This window comes from Epinephelus lanceolatus, chromosome 18, assembly GCF_041903045.1.
Source record: "Epinephelus lanceolatus isolate andai-2023 chromosome 18, ASM4190304v1, whole genome shotgun sequence".
In the NCBI taxonomy this organism is placed as follows: domain Eukaryota; kingdom Metazoa; phylum Chordata; class Actinopteri; order Perciformes; family Serranidae; genus Epinephelus; species Epinephelus lanceolatus.
Window position 1 is genome coordinate 12887793 of NC_135751.1, and position 17371 is coordinate 12905163.

Here is a 17371-nt window from a genome sequence, read left to right on the forward strand (position 1 = left end):
TTTTCTTCTTTCTTTGTTCTCTCCCCCATGAACCCATTACCCATAACCCACCCCTCTCCATCCTGCACCTCCTAACCCTTCAGGCCTGAGCAACATCATCGGGATCATCGTGTACATATCAGCCAACGCGGGGGACCCTTCAAAAAGCGACTCAAAGAAGAACAGCTATTCTTACGGCTGGTCCTTCTACTTCGGTGCCCTCTCCTTCATCATGGCTGAGATGGTGGGCGTCTTGGCCGTGCACATGTTCATTGACCGCCATCGACAGCTCCGAATAGGGGCGCGCGCAGCCGACTACCTCCAAGGCTCGGCCATAACGCGGATCCCCAGCTACCGCTACCGCTACAGACGTCGCTCGCGCTCCTCCTCCCGCTCCACAGACCCGTCACACTCCCGCGACACCTCGCCGGTAGGCCTCAAGGGCTTCAGCGCGCTGCCATCCACGGAGATCTCCATGTACACGCTGCCCCGGGACACCCTCAAGTCCTCCGGCACACCCACCGCCACCTACAACTCTGAGAGGGACCACAACTTCCTGCAAGTCCACAACTGCATCCAGAAGGACCTGAAAGACTCGAGCCAGACCAACACAGCGAACCGCCGCACCACGCCGGTATGAGGGAGTCAACACAGGCCAGGGCAGCCCGGCGGAGAGCGGAGACCAGGAGACACGGGAACCCCTGTGGGTGCGGTATGCCCCAGGAGAAGATGGATTTCCATGTTTATAGACATTTGTTCTTTTTGTTCAGCTGCATGACTTTTCCATTACCATTGTTGAGAGAGTTTCAACAAGTCTGCTGTGTTCCTGGATTGAATGGCAGAGCAGTGAGAATGGGTCAGGGTTTCCCGAGAGAGTGAGATCTGTCATTTTTTTGCGCAGGGTTTGTTTATGAGGTTTGGGGCACTGAAAGGGAGGGTGGGAGGGGGAGGGTGGGCATTTATGAGACAAAGATTTCATGATTTCATAGCCCTTTGGTTTGACAGTTTTGCCCCACGAGTTTGGTTGGAGCAACAGGTCAAGCTCCCCCTCAGCAAGCCCACCACTCAGATACACACCTCTTTTATTTATTGACTCATTTGTTCATTTTTTGCATTAAAACTGTGAATTGTTACAGTTTGGGATTCAGTAAGAATTAGCCCAATCTGTAATCTCTAACAAAGGTACTATATATATATGTATTACTTTTATAAATAAATTATTACGTTAATAATCAAGAGTTACAGACTTTACCGAAGCAAAAAAGAAAAAAACAAGTTAACTAAACCAAGTGCTGTTGGTAAGACGAGAAAAGACTCTTTTAGTATCTGTTCGTTTTGAAGGTTGACAACAAGAGAAGGTCCTCTAGGCAGCAGCAGTGCACAGCGACTGGTGTCGCCAGAGGCAGACGCAGACCGTCAACAGTAGAATAATATCTATTCTTTTAATAGAACCTTCTCGTCTTTTTCTCAGTCCCTGTTCGCTTTCTTTTTTGGGGGGGTCGTAACAGGAGAGCTGAACCCCTTAACAGAAAGAGCCAACAAAAGGGGTCAAAGTTCACAAAGACTCCAAACACGACTTCTACAAAATAAAAAGGAAGGAGCAGAGGGGAAGGAAAAGAAGAGGACGCCAAACACAAAAATAAAAACAAGTTAAATATGAAATAGTACAAGAGAAGCTAAGTGACTCACAATTTCAGAAATTAAATGCATGCTATAAAATTACAGCAAATCTGCTCTTGAGAAACTTAAGTTTTAAAGGTTAATAATTATAAGGGGAAAAAAAGCAAAGACGCTAAAGTTTAAAGTATTAATGTTTTCATGTGTACTTTTCTTATGTTTTTTTTTTTTTATTTATTTAGGTCATTTTATCTTCTTGCTTTTGTGAGACAAACCAAACAATCTACATTGAACAAAACTGCTTTTTTAAAAATGGTTTGGTTGATTTCTTTATAAATATATAAATATATGTATGTATGTATGTATTTTATTTTTAAAACTCACACAGCCTTAGTCATTTCTTTGTTTCTTTTGATTTTTAATGTGTTGTTCAAATTGAAAATGAAATCTTTAAAGGTGCCAAAACCGAATGATCCTATACTTGGATGCATCAAGTCCTGATGAATAAAATACGAACCCTAGGGGGAACAAATCACCATGTTTCACTGCGTGTCTCTAACACACTTTACCTTTTGACACCTTTTGTTTCAGTACTAACACTCATCTGTCTGTCGCATCATCATACCTGAAATGATGTCTCTGTTTTGCGGACAGCAAAAAAACAAAACTGAGGTTGAAAGTAAACTTTGTCTTCATGCCAAGCTGTAAATTATAGCAGCAGTTTCCAACCTTCTTGGCTTCTGGCCCCTTAAAAATGAAACAATGTCCACATGTGACCTTTATCACAGGTCATGGTCTCAGCGTGGACATGAGTTTTGAGCACTTCAATCAAAATTGTCTCTTTTTTTGTCTCAATTGCTTTCTTTTAAGGATTTCAAGGGGCCCAGAAGAGATGACCAAACCCAGTGTCTTAAAGAAACAAGCAAATCTCAGAGAGTCAGAGGAAATAAACTGAATTTTGACATGATAATCTGAACTCAAGGCCCACATGCTTTTTCCATTTCATCTGTTTTTGTTTTGTCCTTTAAACTGTTCTTTTAATTTTTTGTAACCAAAATTTCACACTCAGAATGCGTGATGACAACTCCACCGACAACTCGCTCCCATTCGCTCAGGAACCCCATGAGATGTGGTCAATAGCTCCGGAAAAAGCAAGTAAGTAGACACTGAGTTAGATCTTTTACTGTCAAAATGTAATTAAATTGTGTGAAATAAAAATGTTTTTCATTCTTATCAAGAGACAGTATATAAAGAGAGACGATGTATCTCCATTTCCTCCCACTGTACAAAAATGAGGCAGGAATATCCCGGATACAGCTGCGGCCATCTTGCGCCGGTGAAGTCAACAGATTCCGCACAATAGCGATCTCTGCTAGTATTGAGTCCCCACCCATATGCCCGTCTGACCAATTGTGAGCAGTGCCACTGATAGTGAGCATACCGCTAACACAGCTGTCAATCATGATTTCAATCCTTCTTTTTTGAATATCAAATTACTAGTTATAAGCAAACTTAGCAAAAAATATGAGCACTTTAACAAACATCAGCGCGGTGAGAACTACTTGAAAATGGCAGAAACCATCTCTAGAAAAATGTATTTGAGTATTTGACGTGTACTCGGGTGTTTTTAGTTTGGCAAAAGTCCCATCCGCTAACATGCAGGGGGCTGGGTTTATGACCTTTACTGCAGCCAGCCACCAGGGGGCGATCAAGATGTTTTAGCTTCACTTTGGGGAACTGTTATGTTGCACATATTTGTATACAGTCTATGTTCATATCACTTTACTGTAATCATGTTGGGAACCCATGAAGCACATATGGGATTATGGTTGCAATTTTTTATCCAAAATTAGTGTCAGGGTATGTGACTGGTATTGCTGATGCCCATAGACCTGGTCTGGCGATGTGTCCAGGCTCTCAGGAAGTGAAGTTGTCATTACAGCTCAGTGCATCCAAGAAAGATGCATACTATTGTTTATTCACACAGAAGAATATTAAACCATATTCATACTGGATATGTAGGGCATAGTATGCAACTAAGGATGCAGCACTTGCATTATAAAGGTTTTTAGAGGTGACTCTTTATACATCAACGTGACAGTGAGACAACAGAAGCAGTAGAGATGGATGTTAGTGACCTGACTGATCAACTCTCATCAGTCAACTCAGGCAGTGAAGGAAAAGGTCTGGAGCGAGCTTCATGTATTTAACACAAAAAGAAACGAGTTTAAGACTGTTTATTAATAATGACAGATAAATAATGACAGATAAATAATGCTAATATTAAAATTACTTATAAGCCCGTCAGTGATGGAGGTCACAAAATAGTTTGCAAGAGCACAAGCATAAACGCACCAAGGCTGTAATGGCAGACCTGTGAGTGCATGAGTTCCCGTGTTTGGCTTGATGCTGTTGAGTCACATTTAGCAAATTGCTTGACAACTAGCTGGCTTTCCAGTCACGTCAGTGTCCCCAAATTGATATCAACAATTTCGCGAACAAACGATTCGGCATGTGTAATGTTACTGTCAGCCACAGCATAAAGCAGCATGTTGAATTGCGGATGGGATGTGAGATGATGTGATAACAAAGAATAAGTTAGTTCAGAGGGGCAGTGTAGCATAACTTTTTGCAGCTTGCGTGTCATCGGTTTTAAGAAATGATGAAGTCACTCATAATTACATGTTAGCTCATCAACATGTTGCAATGAATTGTAAACAAAGGCTTTGACCGCGTCCCTGTTGCAACTACTCATCTTAGATACAGGTTGATACTGTGTAGCTAGTGCATTAATTTAGAACAGTGAGCAGATAGTTTCACTGGAACTACATGGTCGATGCCTTATAGATCAAATCACAATGTTTGTTTACAATAACTTCTGGGTAGAAAACCCCTGCGTCATGTACATGAAATATGATAGTGCTGAGCAAACATTGCCTCAGTTGATTTGTTTATTAGCCACCTAACAAAAAAGGCCTATATAAAATAACCAATATTGTTTAAGTGTATGTTATATTTAGAATTTTTTGTGGGCAGACTGTCCTTTCTGACGGGTAACTGAAGCCGTGATCTCACCATTGACAAAAAAAGGTTATTTTACTTTGTAGAACACAGGAGTTGTTGGTCTACTGCTGCCTCATCAGTGTGTAAGGTGAAGAGGTTAAAATAAATCAAATATACTGTAGCATACACTTAAACTGATATTGATTTTTATTGATGGATCTTTACAGGGAGCTAACACATTCCACTGCGGCCCCCATCCACAGACATACATTGCTTAGCCACCATGCCAGTAGATTTTGTTTATCGAAGGTCGAACCGCCATGTTTAATTATACATCTTAAAACATTACATTTACAGCTGAAAATGACAACAGAAATAAGCATGTTTGCCAATTTCACCTATCAATGCAATCATTAGCAATTTCCAGTTGTCTATGTTGATGTCTTAGCGCGATATCACAGTGATTTGTTCCATATCAAGAATTAATGGACACCCTGCAGCCAATTACGAGTATTCACCTAGACCAAGGTACAAATGGCAAGAATGACAAGCCACGGTTTCAAATTGTCGCCTTTTTGACGTGCAGAAACAGAGATGTGGATTCATTTCTAGGACAATGAAAATCAGTGAGAAAGGGAGTTTATATGTGGACATTTTGTAAATAAAGTTCCAAGTTCCCTCCATATAGGTTTGAATAAAATCTAACATAATAAAGAAAAACCTCTATCTGATTTGATGCAGGATGACCCATGCTTTACACTTGCCCCTTAAGCTCTGTTTTCATGTGTTTTGCACCACTACCTCTGTCACCTTTCATGTGCACAACATGAATGAAGAAGTGTCTCTGGTCATATCAAAGTGTTTATATGCTACCTGTTGTAAAGGCCCAAACTTCATGGTGGGGCGAAAACCCAGCTGTACAAATGGGGATAACAGATATAACAGACAGTCTCTCATGGTGTTTGCACTCAGTTGAACACATAAAAAGTGAGACAAGTAGTTGTGTGAAGAAGGAAAAAAAGAAAGATGTGAGAGACGCTGCCTAGTTTCTCACCTCCAAGCACCTACTGCCAATTATTACGAAAAGCTGCCGTGCCTGTCGGATCGTCAATTTCAGACACAGACCCCCAGTTCTGAATAGGAAAAGTGTACGGGAAGAAGGTTATAGACACTACTGAAAGCTCCAGCAATCACTTTGTTTGAAGTGCATCCACGCCTTTAAGGTTAGAGGTAGGGAAAGTATTGTGTCAGTGAGGGTCCTCACAGAAATAGCACTACAAATGTGTGTGTGCTCTTGGACTTCTACGTGGGTAAGAACCGATTTGACAAAGACATGGAATGAAGAAATGCTTTCAGAAACTGTTTTCGGCTTGAAAATGGGCAACTTTTCCAGACATTGAATATCGACACACAAAATATTGGCTTTTGGCAACTTCACTCTAAAATATATTGCCATCAGCCTTCATATAGCCGTAAAAATAAAAGCTGAGTTGTCAGACATAAAACCCTGTGTGCTCTGCTAAAAACCACGGCCTCTGCCTGCTGTTGTAAAATGGTGATAACACGCTGTAATCGACTGCTGGGAGTCGCAATCCAAAAATATCAGTGTTGGCCCTCGAATGCCTGACAAAACCACCTAATGTTGACATGCTGACAACATCTATACTCCAACTTTCTGCCGATGAGACAGAGTTTCATGTATGTGCAGCTTGTTTTTTTAATATCAAGAATCTCAAACTGCCAGTTTTTCATGTTTTCTCAGAAACAAAGTGGTAGTCTTGAGTCCTGCTGCACAGATACAGCTCTTTTATTCACCCGTGAGCATATTTATCTCTCCCCACTCTTTCTAAGAGAAGGCGGCATGTAAGACATAGACAGTCATGGCATCTCTCCAGGACATTCCTTAGAAAGAGACACAGGTTTGCAATAACATCACCAGGTTTATTCTACCGCTGCTTTGCCTGTAAAGAGAACATCAAACACCTTTCTACACTGCTGCCCTAAAAGCAATGCTTTCAGGGCCCAACATACAGCTGTGAGTGTGCCTGTCTGTGAGGAAGTGCTGTTGAAGCTGATACACAAAGCACATCTATTTGTGAGACAAAAGGGGTTCATTCTTTAGGACACTGGTGTGTTTTATATGTGTTGAGTGCAGAGAGAGGTCTTTCCTGGACAAAACTAAATAAGTAAAATAAAGGGAGTACTGTTTGATAGTATGTACAGTACGTACTTCCCCCAAGTTTAGAAGCCAGCAGATTCATCAAATAAGAAAAAGTTTCTATTAGAAAAAGTGCTGAGATCCTGATTTGCCATTATCTGAGTTCACTGACACAAGCCGCTCTCCATAAATTTGAGGGGAAAATATGTCAACGTAGCAGTCTAAATGAATAGGACTTTTTTATGTATAGCCATCTTTATTCAGAATACATAAGCAGAAGTCATTTTACAAGCCCGGATTACATTAAAGAGAAAGTGTGTGTGTGTGTGTGTGTGTGTGTGTGTGTGTGTGTGTTTGGGGGGAGGCTTAGAGATACCGGCTTTCTCATAAAGCAGCACCTGGCCCCGGTGCAGGTGTCTGAATCTCATATTTTAATATGTTTCAGGAATGAATAAGTCTTTTTTTTCTGTCTCTCCTCACCTCCTCTTACAGTAAGTATACCCTCCCCCCGTTTGTCTCTCTGTCTTCTCTCTCGTAGGCTGACATTTTTTTTTACCTTTCCACATATTGTGCTGTGGGTTGAATTTGTGAGATAACAAGTATGTGAATTTTAATATGATTCTTCATATTTCTTTTTTAGGAGAAGATGAATTGTTAACCTTCAGGTTAAGCATTCTTAGGCCCTACATAGGCTCACACTGGCTTTCAGTTTCACTTACTTTTAACCAGTGGTGTAATGTCTTTCCTGGATGTTTACATATAGCCACCTATCAGCCTAAAAGCCACTGGAATATATAGGAGCGTATATCCACTTCCTCCTTGGTAACCTACCCCCACAGATACCAACATGATTAAATTGTTGATTTACCTTTATTATGTGGGGTTGCAGGTAATGGGGAATAACAGTCAGATTGAAACCCACAGTCACTTTTTCAAATCCTTCCAATTGACCGTTAAGATACTGTTGGTTTTTGTTCCAACAAACATGCAATTTATAATAAAAACGGTGACAATGTTTCACACTTTAACACAGAAGTAAACAAAAGCACCTTGTTTTTTCTTGGAGAAGACCATGGACTTTGTCGAGAAAAAAACCAGCTGTCCGCACCAGATTTAATCAGTGGTAGCTAGCTAGCGTAAGCTAACACTAAAGCTAAAACCCAGTGAGTTGGTTGAAAACCTGATCCCAGGTTGATTTTTTAATGTTTCCAGTTGATTTAAAATTAAATGTCTGTAGATGGATATTAAATATTTATATGGTGGCTACATACATAATACTAAAACATGCATTTCCTAGTCAAAAGTCAATATCCTCACTAGCTAATAAAAGACAAGGAACAATACTAGCTACTAGCTACTGCAGATAGCCAAAATAGGCTATCATAGTAAAACCAACACATTGTCACTCCGACCATGTCACATATTGACGTTTGGTTATGGACTTTCCACATACATATGACATGCAAGGTAGCCTAGGTGTGCCTGTTGTTGACATTCTGGACGTTGTCAACTTCAGCCGTTACTTGTGTCTTTTCAAAATACAAGTAAATTTTCACAGGAAATGTACAGATTGCATACAATCCCTTTCAAAATAAACATACTACGTCGGTACAACAACGCAAATTGAGGTTTTTTCCTTCAACAACAAACGCATTTGGTTAGATTTTGCCAACACTTGCATGTGGTTGGGTTTAGGCGACAAAAGCATGTGGTTAGGTTTGTAAAAATAAAGCAGGGTTTAGCTTTACACTCATACAGGAAGCGAACACTGGACTCCCAGGTGAAGGTCGGTGATTGCTGGACCCATCCACCACTGCTCCCACCCACCCTACTCTGATTTATTTAACCCCTTAACTTACCTTGTTGTCAGTGTGGAACAGCGCCCACCTGTGTTTCATGCCAACTTGAAAGGACGGCTTTTTTCGGTGGTGTCTGACACAGAAGTCACTGCCCAACTTAGGTGCTTTGAAGCTGTAGGAAAGCATACTTAGACAAGGAACAAAGTGGTCAGATTTATGTTTTAATGTTTGTGTATAAGTCTGGCTAGAATTGTTGTAATGTAAACCTCCCTGAACCAGTTTGTAGACTGTGGGTATGAGGCCTGTCACTGGCCACCTATCTCAGACAGTAACACACTTCCTACATGTTGCCATTTTATAAATCCTCTTCACTAGCGTATGTGAAACTAGTCCCACTTCAACCTATCTCTACACTTAGTGTAAAATCATGATGGGTTCAGTCAGACCTCTCTCCAGTGCTGACACAGCACAAGATAGGTCTGGCTAGGCGTGGTTTAAAGTGACAACTGGTGAGATGGTGACAAACAACACAAATATATCTGAAAACTGGGGAAAATCACTTGACTTAAAGGTGCAGGTGACATTAATCTGTGTTACGTTCCATCAGCTCCTGACAGGTTGATTCACTGTGCAGGTGTGGGATGAAGAAACTTTCCCTCCTCCTCCTCTCCCTCTTTCTCCGGCTCCTCACAGAGGGGAGTCCAGAGGAAGCGAGACATGCCCTTGAAGAGTCAAAGCTGATTTTTTTGTTGTTGTTGTTGTTGTTGTTTCTTTGGCAGGCTAACCGAGTTGGACACTGCACAGTGATGTCAGGGAGGGTCAGGGGCAAGAGCTCCATTGCTAATACTAATGATATTAGCAGCTTCCACCCCCAGCTAGAGCAGCAGGTCCCCCATAATGCTCAGAGGCCAGATTTCCATGCTCTGTTTGTGGGAGGGCACAAAGTGTCATTTATTGGAAAAGGGACAGGAGGAAAAAGAGAGATCAGAGGGAAACCTCTCTTCTGGCCTTCTATTGTGTTTTTATGTGCGGATGTGAAATTGTGTAATTGTTTGTCCTCTGATTCTTTGCCTTTAAAGCTAGCTGCTAATTCAGATTGCAATGAAGAAGTATTACTACTTGCTTCCAAGTTAGTCTCCAAATAAAAGGTTTAGGTGATCTGGCTAACCCGTTCACTTGTTCACAACCTGTCAGACCTTTTGACTATTCATGTTGTTGCCTCCTAACTGCATTGTCACTGTTTTCCCAAATCTCAGCAGCAACTTCGGGGACCACAAAATGATTTATGCCATTAAAAATTGTGGGTAAAACTACAAAAAATACATCCAAAGCCAAATTATTTTTTAAAGTCCTTGATTTTTTTATCGGAATATGGTACCCAAAATCATCATCACACAGTACCTCAGCTCACTGGGCCCTCTGTCTATGCAGTCTGTTCTCATTCCAAACTCGTCAAATACCAGCGCTTTGTCAGTGATCTGGGTGTTTGATACCGACACGCAAAGGCCTTTCACTGCAGTATATGCATCTGGCAATAGCAGTTGTTGATGCCACGGCCACTAACTGAAATCGTCAAATACCTGCGCTATGTCAGTGGACAACTGCAGTAGGATGCACAAAGGCACCTTTCATGGCATTATGAAACTCACCGCCCAGCAGCAGTTTGTAATGCCGCCAATAGCAATGTAATATAAGGAGCTGGACAGTTCCTATGGGACAGTCAAGAGGGGAGGTTGATGGATCCAACAAAACCTGGACTTTCACCCAGGAGCCTGCTGTTGGCTTCCCGTGTGAATGCTGAGCCAAATCATAACGTTTTTTTTTCTAAACCTAGCCACGTGTTTTTTGGTACACAAAGATATAAACATAAATACAAAGTGTTTTAATGATGTTGTAAGTCTATTTTGAAAAAGACTTTATGCATCTTATGAGCAAAACCTGTACATTTCCTGTGAAAACAGAGGTGTGTTTTGAAAAGACACAATGCATGTAACTGACACAGCATCCCTGAACATCAACAACAGATGCAGATATGTAGATGTTAAAGTCCTTGGACGAAGCTGCAATATTTGATGAGCTGGGATGAGAACGCACAATTCAATGCTTTACAAAATTTAGAGAATTTGGCAGCAAATGAATGAACTCACCAGATTATTTAAATATGAGATCACAAGTAGAACAAAAACTGAGGCCTCTCTGACTTGACTCATGATTTGGTCCAAAACATTCCACATTTGAGTCCTTACTCTGCAAACAGGACATTGAAAGTCACTGGGAAGTTCTTAAATTTGACCTTGAAGTGAATAGGGAAGCCCTGAAATCTGCAGTCTGGGGTGTGAGAAAGAATTTACCTTCATCACCAGGACCCCCTGTTCTCCTCCTCCTCCTCCACCTCCACCTCCATCACTCTTTCCCTCCCTCCCTCTTTCTCTCATTCCTGCTGTGGGGATCAAAGTGTCTCTGCAGTGCTGTGTGATCAGAGAAGTGGGGAGAACAGCCTGCTGGTGGACGTTAGGGTGGGGTCACTGGAGGCAGAGGTATCAGGGTGAGGAGGTGAGGCCTGAAAGACCGACTTTCTCCTCCTGGCTGTGAATATTAACAACAAACACTCTCTCTTGTCCGAGCCTGGCTTTGAGTTTTCTGGCAGGCTGTGAGGTTACATAACCTCGCGTCAAACCGACGGATGACCTTTCTCTGACTTTACTGGACAACGTTCCGGGACAGAGAAAGTGAGGACCCATGGGAGCTGTGTGGGCGCGTCACCCGAAGCCTCCGAAGCTACTGCCAACTTTAAGTCACTGAGAAGGAGGCTGCAGTGTTCGACATTCACTCTCTGTGACTTACAGCTCTGGCAGCAAAATACAACCTGAAAAGTGTGTGTGATTTTTTTTTTTTTTTGTCTGAGGAATGTTTATCTTTTTCCTGTGCGTGCAAACAGTGAATCTGCATGTGCAAGCCTCTGTGTGTGTGTGTGTGCGGCCTGTTGTTTGTGCTGACCAGAGAACAGTTGCTGACTGCGCTCACCCGGGGTTATTTTTGGGTCATGCAGAGTTGAATGGCAACAGAGAGCTATAAGCATGGTCAACCAACTGCAAAAGAAAAAAAAAATCATTGGAGCAAACATAGTCTGACATGACACATTCACATCGCCCCCTCTGCTGATACAAGCAGTATGAAGCTTCAACATTTCCTGAATAAAAAATATATGGACCAAAGAGTCTGTGTGAGCTGTGTCACTGCTATTTTACAAATCATCTGAAGCTTTTAAATCCAGCTCTGAATAGAGGGCAGAGAGATAAAGAGGAGGAACCAAAGTAGGCTACAGCACACAAAGTGCTCTGGGATGCGTGAAGCAAATGGAGCGCTGCGCTCCGCCCTCTGGTGGTGTGATGGGAGACCGGAGGAGTGCAGGGCTGCCTCCGTCAGCTCAGGGAACGCTGTGTCCGTGAACGGGCCTGGAATACTGATGCCACAGTGCAGGGGTGCAGGAGCTGCAGTCTGGCAGGCCCAAGAGGAACACTCAGGCCCTCACATTCACTGTCCTTTACACACAGACACAAAGGGCTGCTGCCTGCTTTCTGATTAAACCAAGCTTTAGTCAGTATCAAATACAATATGGATGGGAATCATTTCATGTTTGTTAGTGATTTCCACCTGTTTACATGATGATTAGTGACTTGGCTTTGACTCCTGCTCAGAATCAAAAGTATTAAAGAGTCTTTTTTGAAACCGTCTTGTTGGGAATCAAGCAAAAAGACTTGTGTTCAATATTACAAGCCGTTATGTTTAAGTCATTCATCCACGTAACATAGACATTATATACACAGAGCATCATCTCCAGCTCCTCCACCCTGCAGCAACCTGTGGTGCGTTTGATTCCATCTTGTAAAATAAAAGGCTTACACTGGAGCTCCAGATAGTGACTATTTGTGATTAATGCTTTGCTATTGAATCTGCAGATTATATTTTTGGTTAATCGATTAATCACTTAGTTTAAAACACTTCAGAAAACACTAAAAATTCCAATCACAATGTCACTAAAGCCTGAGGTGACATTTCGGAATTGCTTATTTTGTCTGACAAGCAGCCCAAAAGCCAAAGATATTCCATTTACATTGATATAAAACAAATAAAGGCAGCAAATCCTCATATCTTAGGAGCTGGAAAATTTGGTAATTATGCTTGATAAACTACTAAAAGCCCCTGAAATCTTATGGATTTCTCTTTTCCTTTAAATATTGATGACTTAATATGCAACAATCAAAGCTAAAGTCTGATAAAGAACGTCCCAAAATATTATTCATCGGAACTGTGTGGTTGTGGTTTGACGTAATCAAACAATCACACAATGTTATCAGATTTACATTCAAACATTGCTAAATTTGGCATGTATAAGTACGTGACATCACATTTGTCTCACTGAGCTCCACACACTGTAAACCAGTGGGAAAAGACGTGTTATATTGGCAGGAGGCCTTTCCTAATAGTAAGAATTTGATTGAGACAATAGGTGTTCAGAGCATTTCATTGATTAATTAAAAGACTTGTTGTAGATCTGTTGATCAACCTATTCAGCAGTAAATTTCAGTGGTGGAATGTAACTAAGTACATTTACTCAAGCACTTTAAGTACAATTTTGACATACTTCTTGTACTTTACTCGAGTATTTCCATTTTTATGCCACTTTTTATTTCTACACCACTTTATGTCAGAGGGAAATATTGGAAAAAACATGATAAGCCTCTAAAATATGATGCAATACTTTACTATGAAGGTACCTAGTAGTATATAAAGTCTAAAACTGGCTCCACATTAATTAACAACAACATTAAAATGCTCTTCTATGTATTCTCTAGTGATTAAAACAAGCTGCAACCTCCGGGGCTGAAGAACGAAGCCAATGCGGAAAACTGCAGTTCCTTGAACGGCCACTTGAGGCTGGCTCCAGAAGCCAGTCAATCCCCATACACCCCCATGTTAAAATGCCAAATTTAACAACAGAAGTAATCATGTTAACAGCCTGGTACACAAACGGTTTTGGTCTCTGTAGCTACTTGCTACAGAGACTTACTCTGTAGCTACTAACTACGACGTTGTATTAAGGGTTAAAGGCACCCATATTTAAGGGTGGACCCCTTTGAATGACGTTGTCTGCTGATAGTGACCTTGGGTTCTCAGTCAAGTCCACCCTTGCTCCTTCACAGCACCAGCCTCTTGACCAAATATGGTCACATCTGCCTCCAAAAAACCAACATGGCGACAGCCGAAATACTAAACTTGAGGTAGCTATGTCCATTATTTATATTTATATTTATATTTATATTTATATATATTTTTTTAATCTGCTTAACCAGTACTTCTACTTTTGATACAAAAAAAGTCCAGTGTGTAGGGTTTAGTGGCATCTAACAGTGAGGCTGCAGAACTAAAACTTCTCCTGTATGCTAAGCATGTAAGAGGGCTATGGTGGCTGACGCAAAAACCAGAATGGACCGATCGAGAGCCAGTGTTTTGTTTGTCCATTTTGGGCTACTGTAGAACAACAAAGTGGACTTTGTGGGAGAGGATCCACTCTGTATGTAGATATAAACGTCTTATTCTAAGGTAGCGAAAACACAACAATTCTTATTTTAGTTTGATTATAAACTAATGTAAACATAGTGAAGAATATTATGGATATTATATATTATATTAGATTTACTTTTGTAACATTCTAAATGTTTTTAGAGCATGATATTTCTCCTTATACTTGAAAGAATCTAAGTACTTCTTCCATCACTGTTAAATTCCGCCCAGTCCAGGCACTATAACAGATCCTAATAGTAGTCATGCAGTCAGGTAGTCACCAGACCAGTGTCCGAGCCCGTGGCCTCCATCGTGCGTAATTATGGTCCTAAGTGTGCGGTCGTCCCCTCCGACAGTCTGTCCTCCTGTCAGACGCCACGGTGCAGCACCACCCAGCCACTTCCCTCACTCTGCAGGACGGCCCGCCACTGACTCTGTGCCAGCCGGCTGACGATGGTGCCAGGACACACACCAACACACAGATGTACACACCTACCTAGATGTACACACCTACCTACACGCACAAGCAACTGCACACACTCTCACGCACACTCACATAAATCAAATGCTTGGCCCTCCTCTCTGCTGTCCCAGCATGCACCCTGGTTACCTGGCCGCTGTCCCACTAGCAACAGCTGCTATCTCAGGGCTGGACTGGGGGTTCCACTGCAGGATAGTGCACACACACACACACACACACACACACACACACAAAAGTGGTCACACAAAGTAGAGACACAGACTGGCTTCATTGGCCCCTGGCTCTGAAGAGAGCTCATTTAAGATGATAAAAGACTGAACTGATGAGTGGTGAGGGCACTGCCCCCCCGGCCCCAATCAGGCCACCAGTCAGACCACCCCTGGTGTCCCCTACTAGAGTCACAGAGTGATAGGTAGTTGGCTTGTTAGTGACATAGATAAGTTGGAGACATGTACAGATGCAGCTACATTCCATTTGAAAGCCTACAAGATACGCCCCTACAAACCGTGCCCACCAATAGTACAAAACATATGAGGCAAATGTAGCAATATTACACTTTATTCATTTATTATACATGAAGATGTGATTCACTTTATAAATAACAGGATATAATCCTTACCCTAACTCTAACCTTAACCACCTCTCTTGTAACCTAACCCTTCATAGCTAGCTCAGCGCTAACTTCATAGTTTCTTCAGGGCTCCTGGAGCAAGGAGCCAAGGGGGCTGATCGTGTATAGTGGGCGAGTCATGTAACTGCTTCAGCTGCAGCGAGACCTACTTGATTAGTTAGGCTTGGCAGGCCCATTGGATAAAGGTCCAGGGGCCCTGAGCCAAACTCCTCTATGAAACATCTTGGAAAGTCAATCAAATGACCCCCAAAAAACACAGAAGTACCACAAAATGCTGCAAAACAACCACAAAGAGACAGGACCATAAATTGCTGCAAAATGGCTACAAAGTGAAGCAAAACAACCACGGAGAGATGCAAAATAACTACAAGGAGATACAAATCTACCACAAAGAGACAAAATATCTACAGTGAGATGCAAAATTAAATGTGAAGTAGGGTTAGGTTGGGTGATAAATGTGGCACCCAACTTAACTTTCATATAACTACAGGTGACCTTCAATAACGACACCAGCAGTCAGTGCGGGTCAAAATGCCATAACAGGCTTTTATTAAACTCAGGTTCCCTAAAAGCAATATTATAAAGACAATTAAAAACTAAAGCGTCTTGCTTCAGGGGTGTGGCACACTAATCTATAGGCCGATGCACTGGAAGAATAGTATACGTGGATTGCAAAAATTATACATAAAATAAACCCCTTTTTCTACCAGAAAACTACCCAAACTACTACCAGTGCCACAGCACACCTTACCTGTGAACTGTACACAACACATGTTAATCTTAGTCCAACCACATTAAAATGAGGCTCACACACAACCACAAAGAGAAAGTAGCTGTAACATTTACAGTCATTTTGTGTCTCTGTTAGTCAGAGGGCCTTGCTCCTGTGTAGGAGGGTTGAAGGGCCTTTTACAGATCTGTGTCCAGGGGCTCAATGTTTCATAATCTGTCAATGGCTGTGGGCTATTTGGATTTACAAATAGCAACTACTGATATTATTTCACATTAGAATATTTAGATTTATTTTTTAGCATTGCATTTAACAAACAATGTAACTATTAATAGTGTACAGTTTATTATTTCTAAGAATCAGGGCTTTAAATCTGACTCCTAGGACACTTTCACTCTGAGTTAAATGTGCACCCCTTCTTTGAGTCTGTGCCCCTTCCCTGGCTCATTGGTCCCTCGCTCTGAGGTGAGCTCATTTGAGATGATGGAGGACTGAACTAATAGGGGGGAATGGTGCAGACGAGCCTTTATGAAAAGTGCACAGAGATGCTGTTTGAGCAGATGCACGGGGTCATAAAGAGAGAGCCTGCCGGGACACCGAAACTCACCTGAATGGGACAGAGGGAGCAATTAATGGCCTAATTGTGGACTGTTAACGGTCACATTTAGCAGAGGGGGCATTATGTAAAGCAGAGCTGTGTGGGAGCTTTGAACTGCAGCTCTGCAGCAGGGCAGAGGTCACAGCCTCTGGAGGTTATTATGTAACAGCGGGGCCATCTCCATGACTGTCCTCTGGCCGCAGTGACACAGGGCTTCACCCCGCTCCCTCGTCCTGCTGCCTCTACATGCACTGCTTCTTTCCAGGACTCAGTTTATCACAAGTGTTCTTTAGAGGATATTTTCTGCTTTGGTTGAGAAAATGTCAAACTCTTGAAATGTTGCTCAACGGAGAACAATTGTCCTTCAACTCCCTCGACTGCAGGTTAATGGGAGGTAGGTGGGACGTTGAAAATCCTTACAGGAAATCCACATTTCTGCTAAGAGTGCTAAATATTATGCAGAGATGTCTCTGAGAGGCGTTTTGCAGGACACCTAAATGGCCTGTGGAGCCCTCTCAGGGTCTTCCTCATTACCTGCTGAAGTGGAGGTTTTAGTTTTGGCAGTGATGATGAGTCAGAATGGATGATGTTGGGGCTTAATTACTGTACTGTGACTGCTGGAGTTCTGATGTCAGCCGAATACAAGCCTTACAGCTCAAGGACACATATAGCCAGTTAAAACATGCAATGTTAGCTAAAGCGAGTGTCTCACTGTCCATCAGTTCTGCATAGGTGGCTGCTCTCATCACAGCTGATGTCGACCTTTTCAGCTGCAACACGGGAGGCTGGACTCAGAGGCGGATCACGTTT

General features: G+C 42.1%; 1 protein-coding gene across 1 annotated transcript in view; it reads left to right on the forward strand.

Annotated features, from left to right (window-relative positions):
* Positions 1–764, forward strand: part of cacng2a (calcium channel, voltage-dependent, gamma subunit 2a) — an 89564-nt gene extending 88800 nt beyond the window's left edge. Inside the window, exon 4 of the mRNA XM_033643937.2 lies at positions 84–764. Coding sequence (XP_033499828.1) covers positions 84–619 — 536 coding nt within the window. The 3' untranslated portion in view covers positions 620–764. The remainder of the gene's footprint in view (positions 1–83) is intronic.
* Positions 765–17371: the final 16607 nt, after the last annotated feature.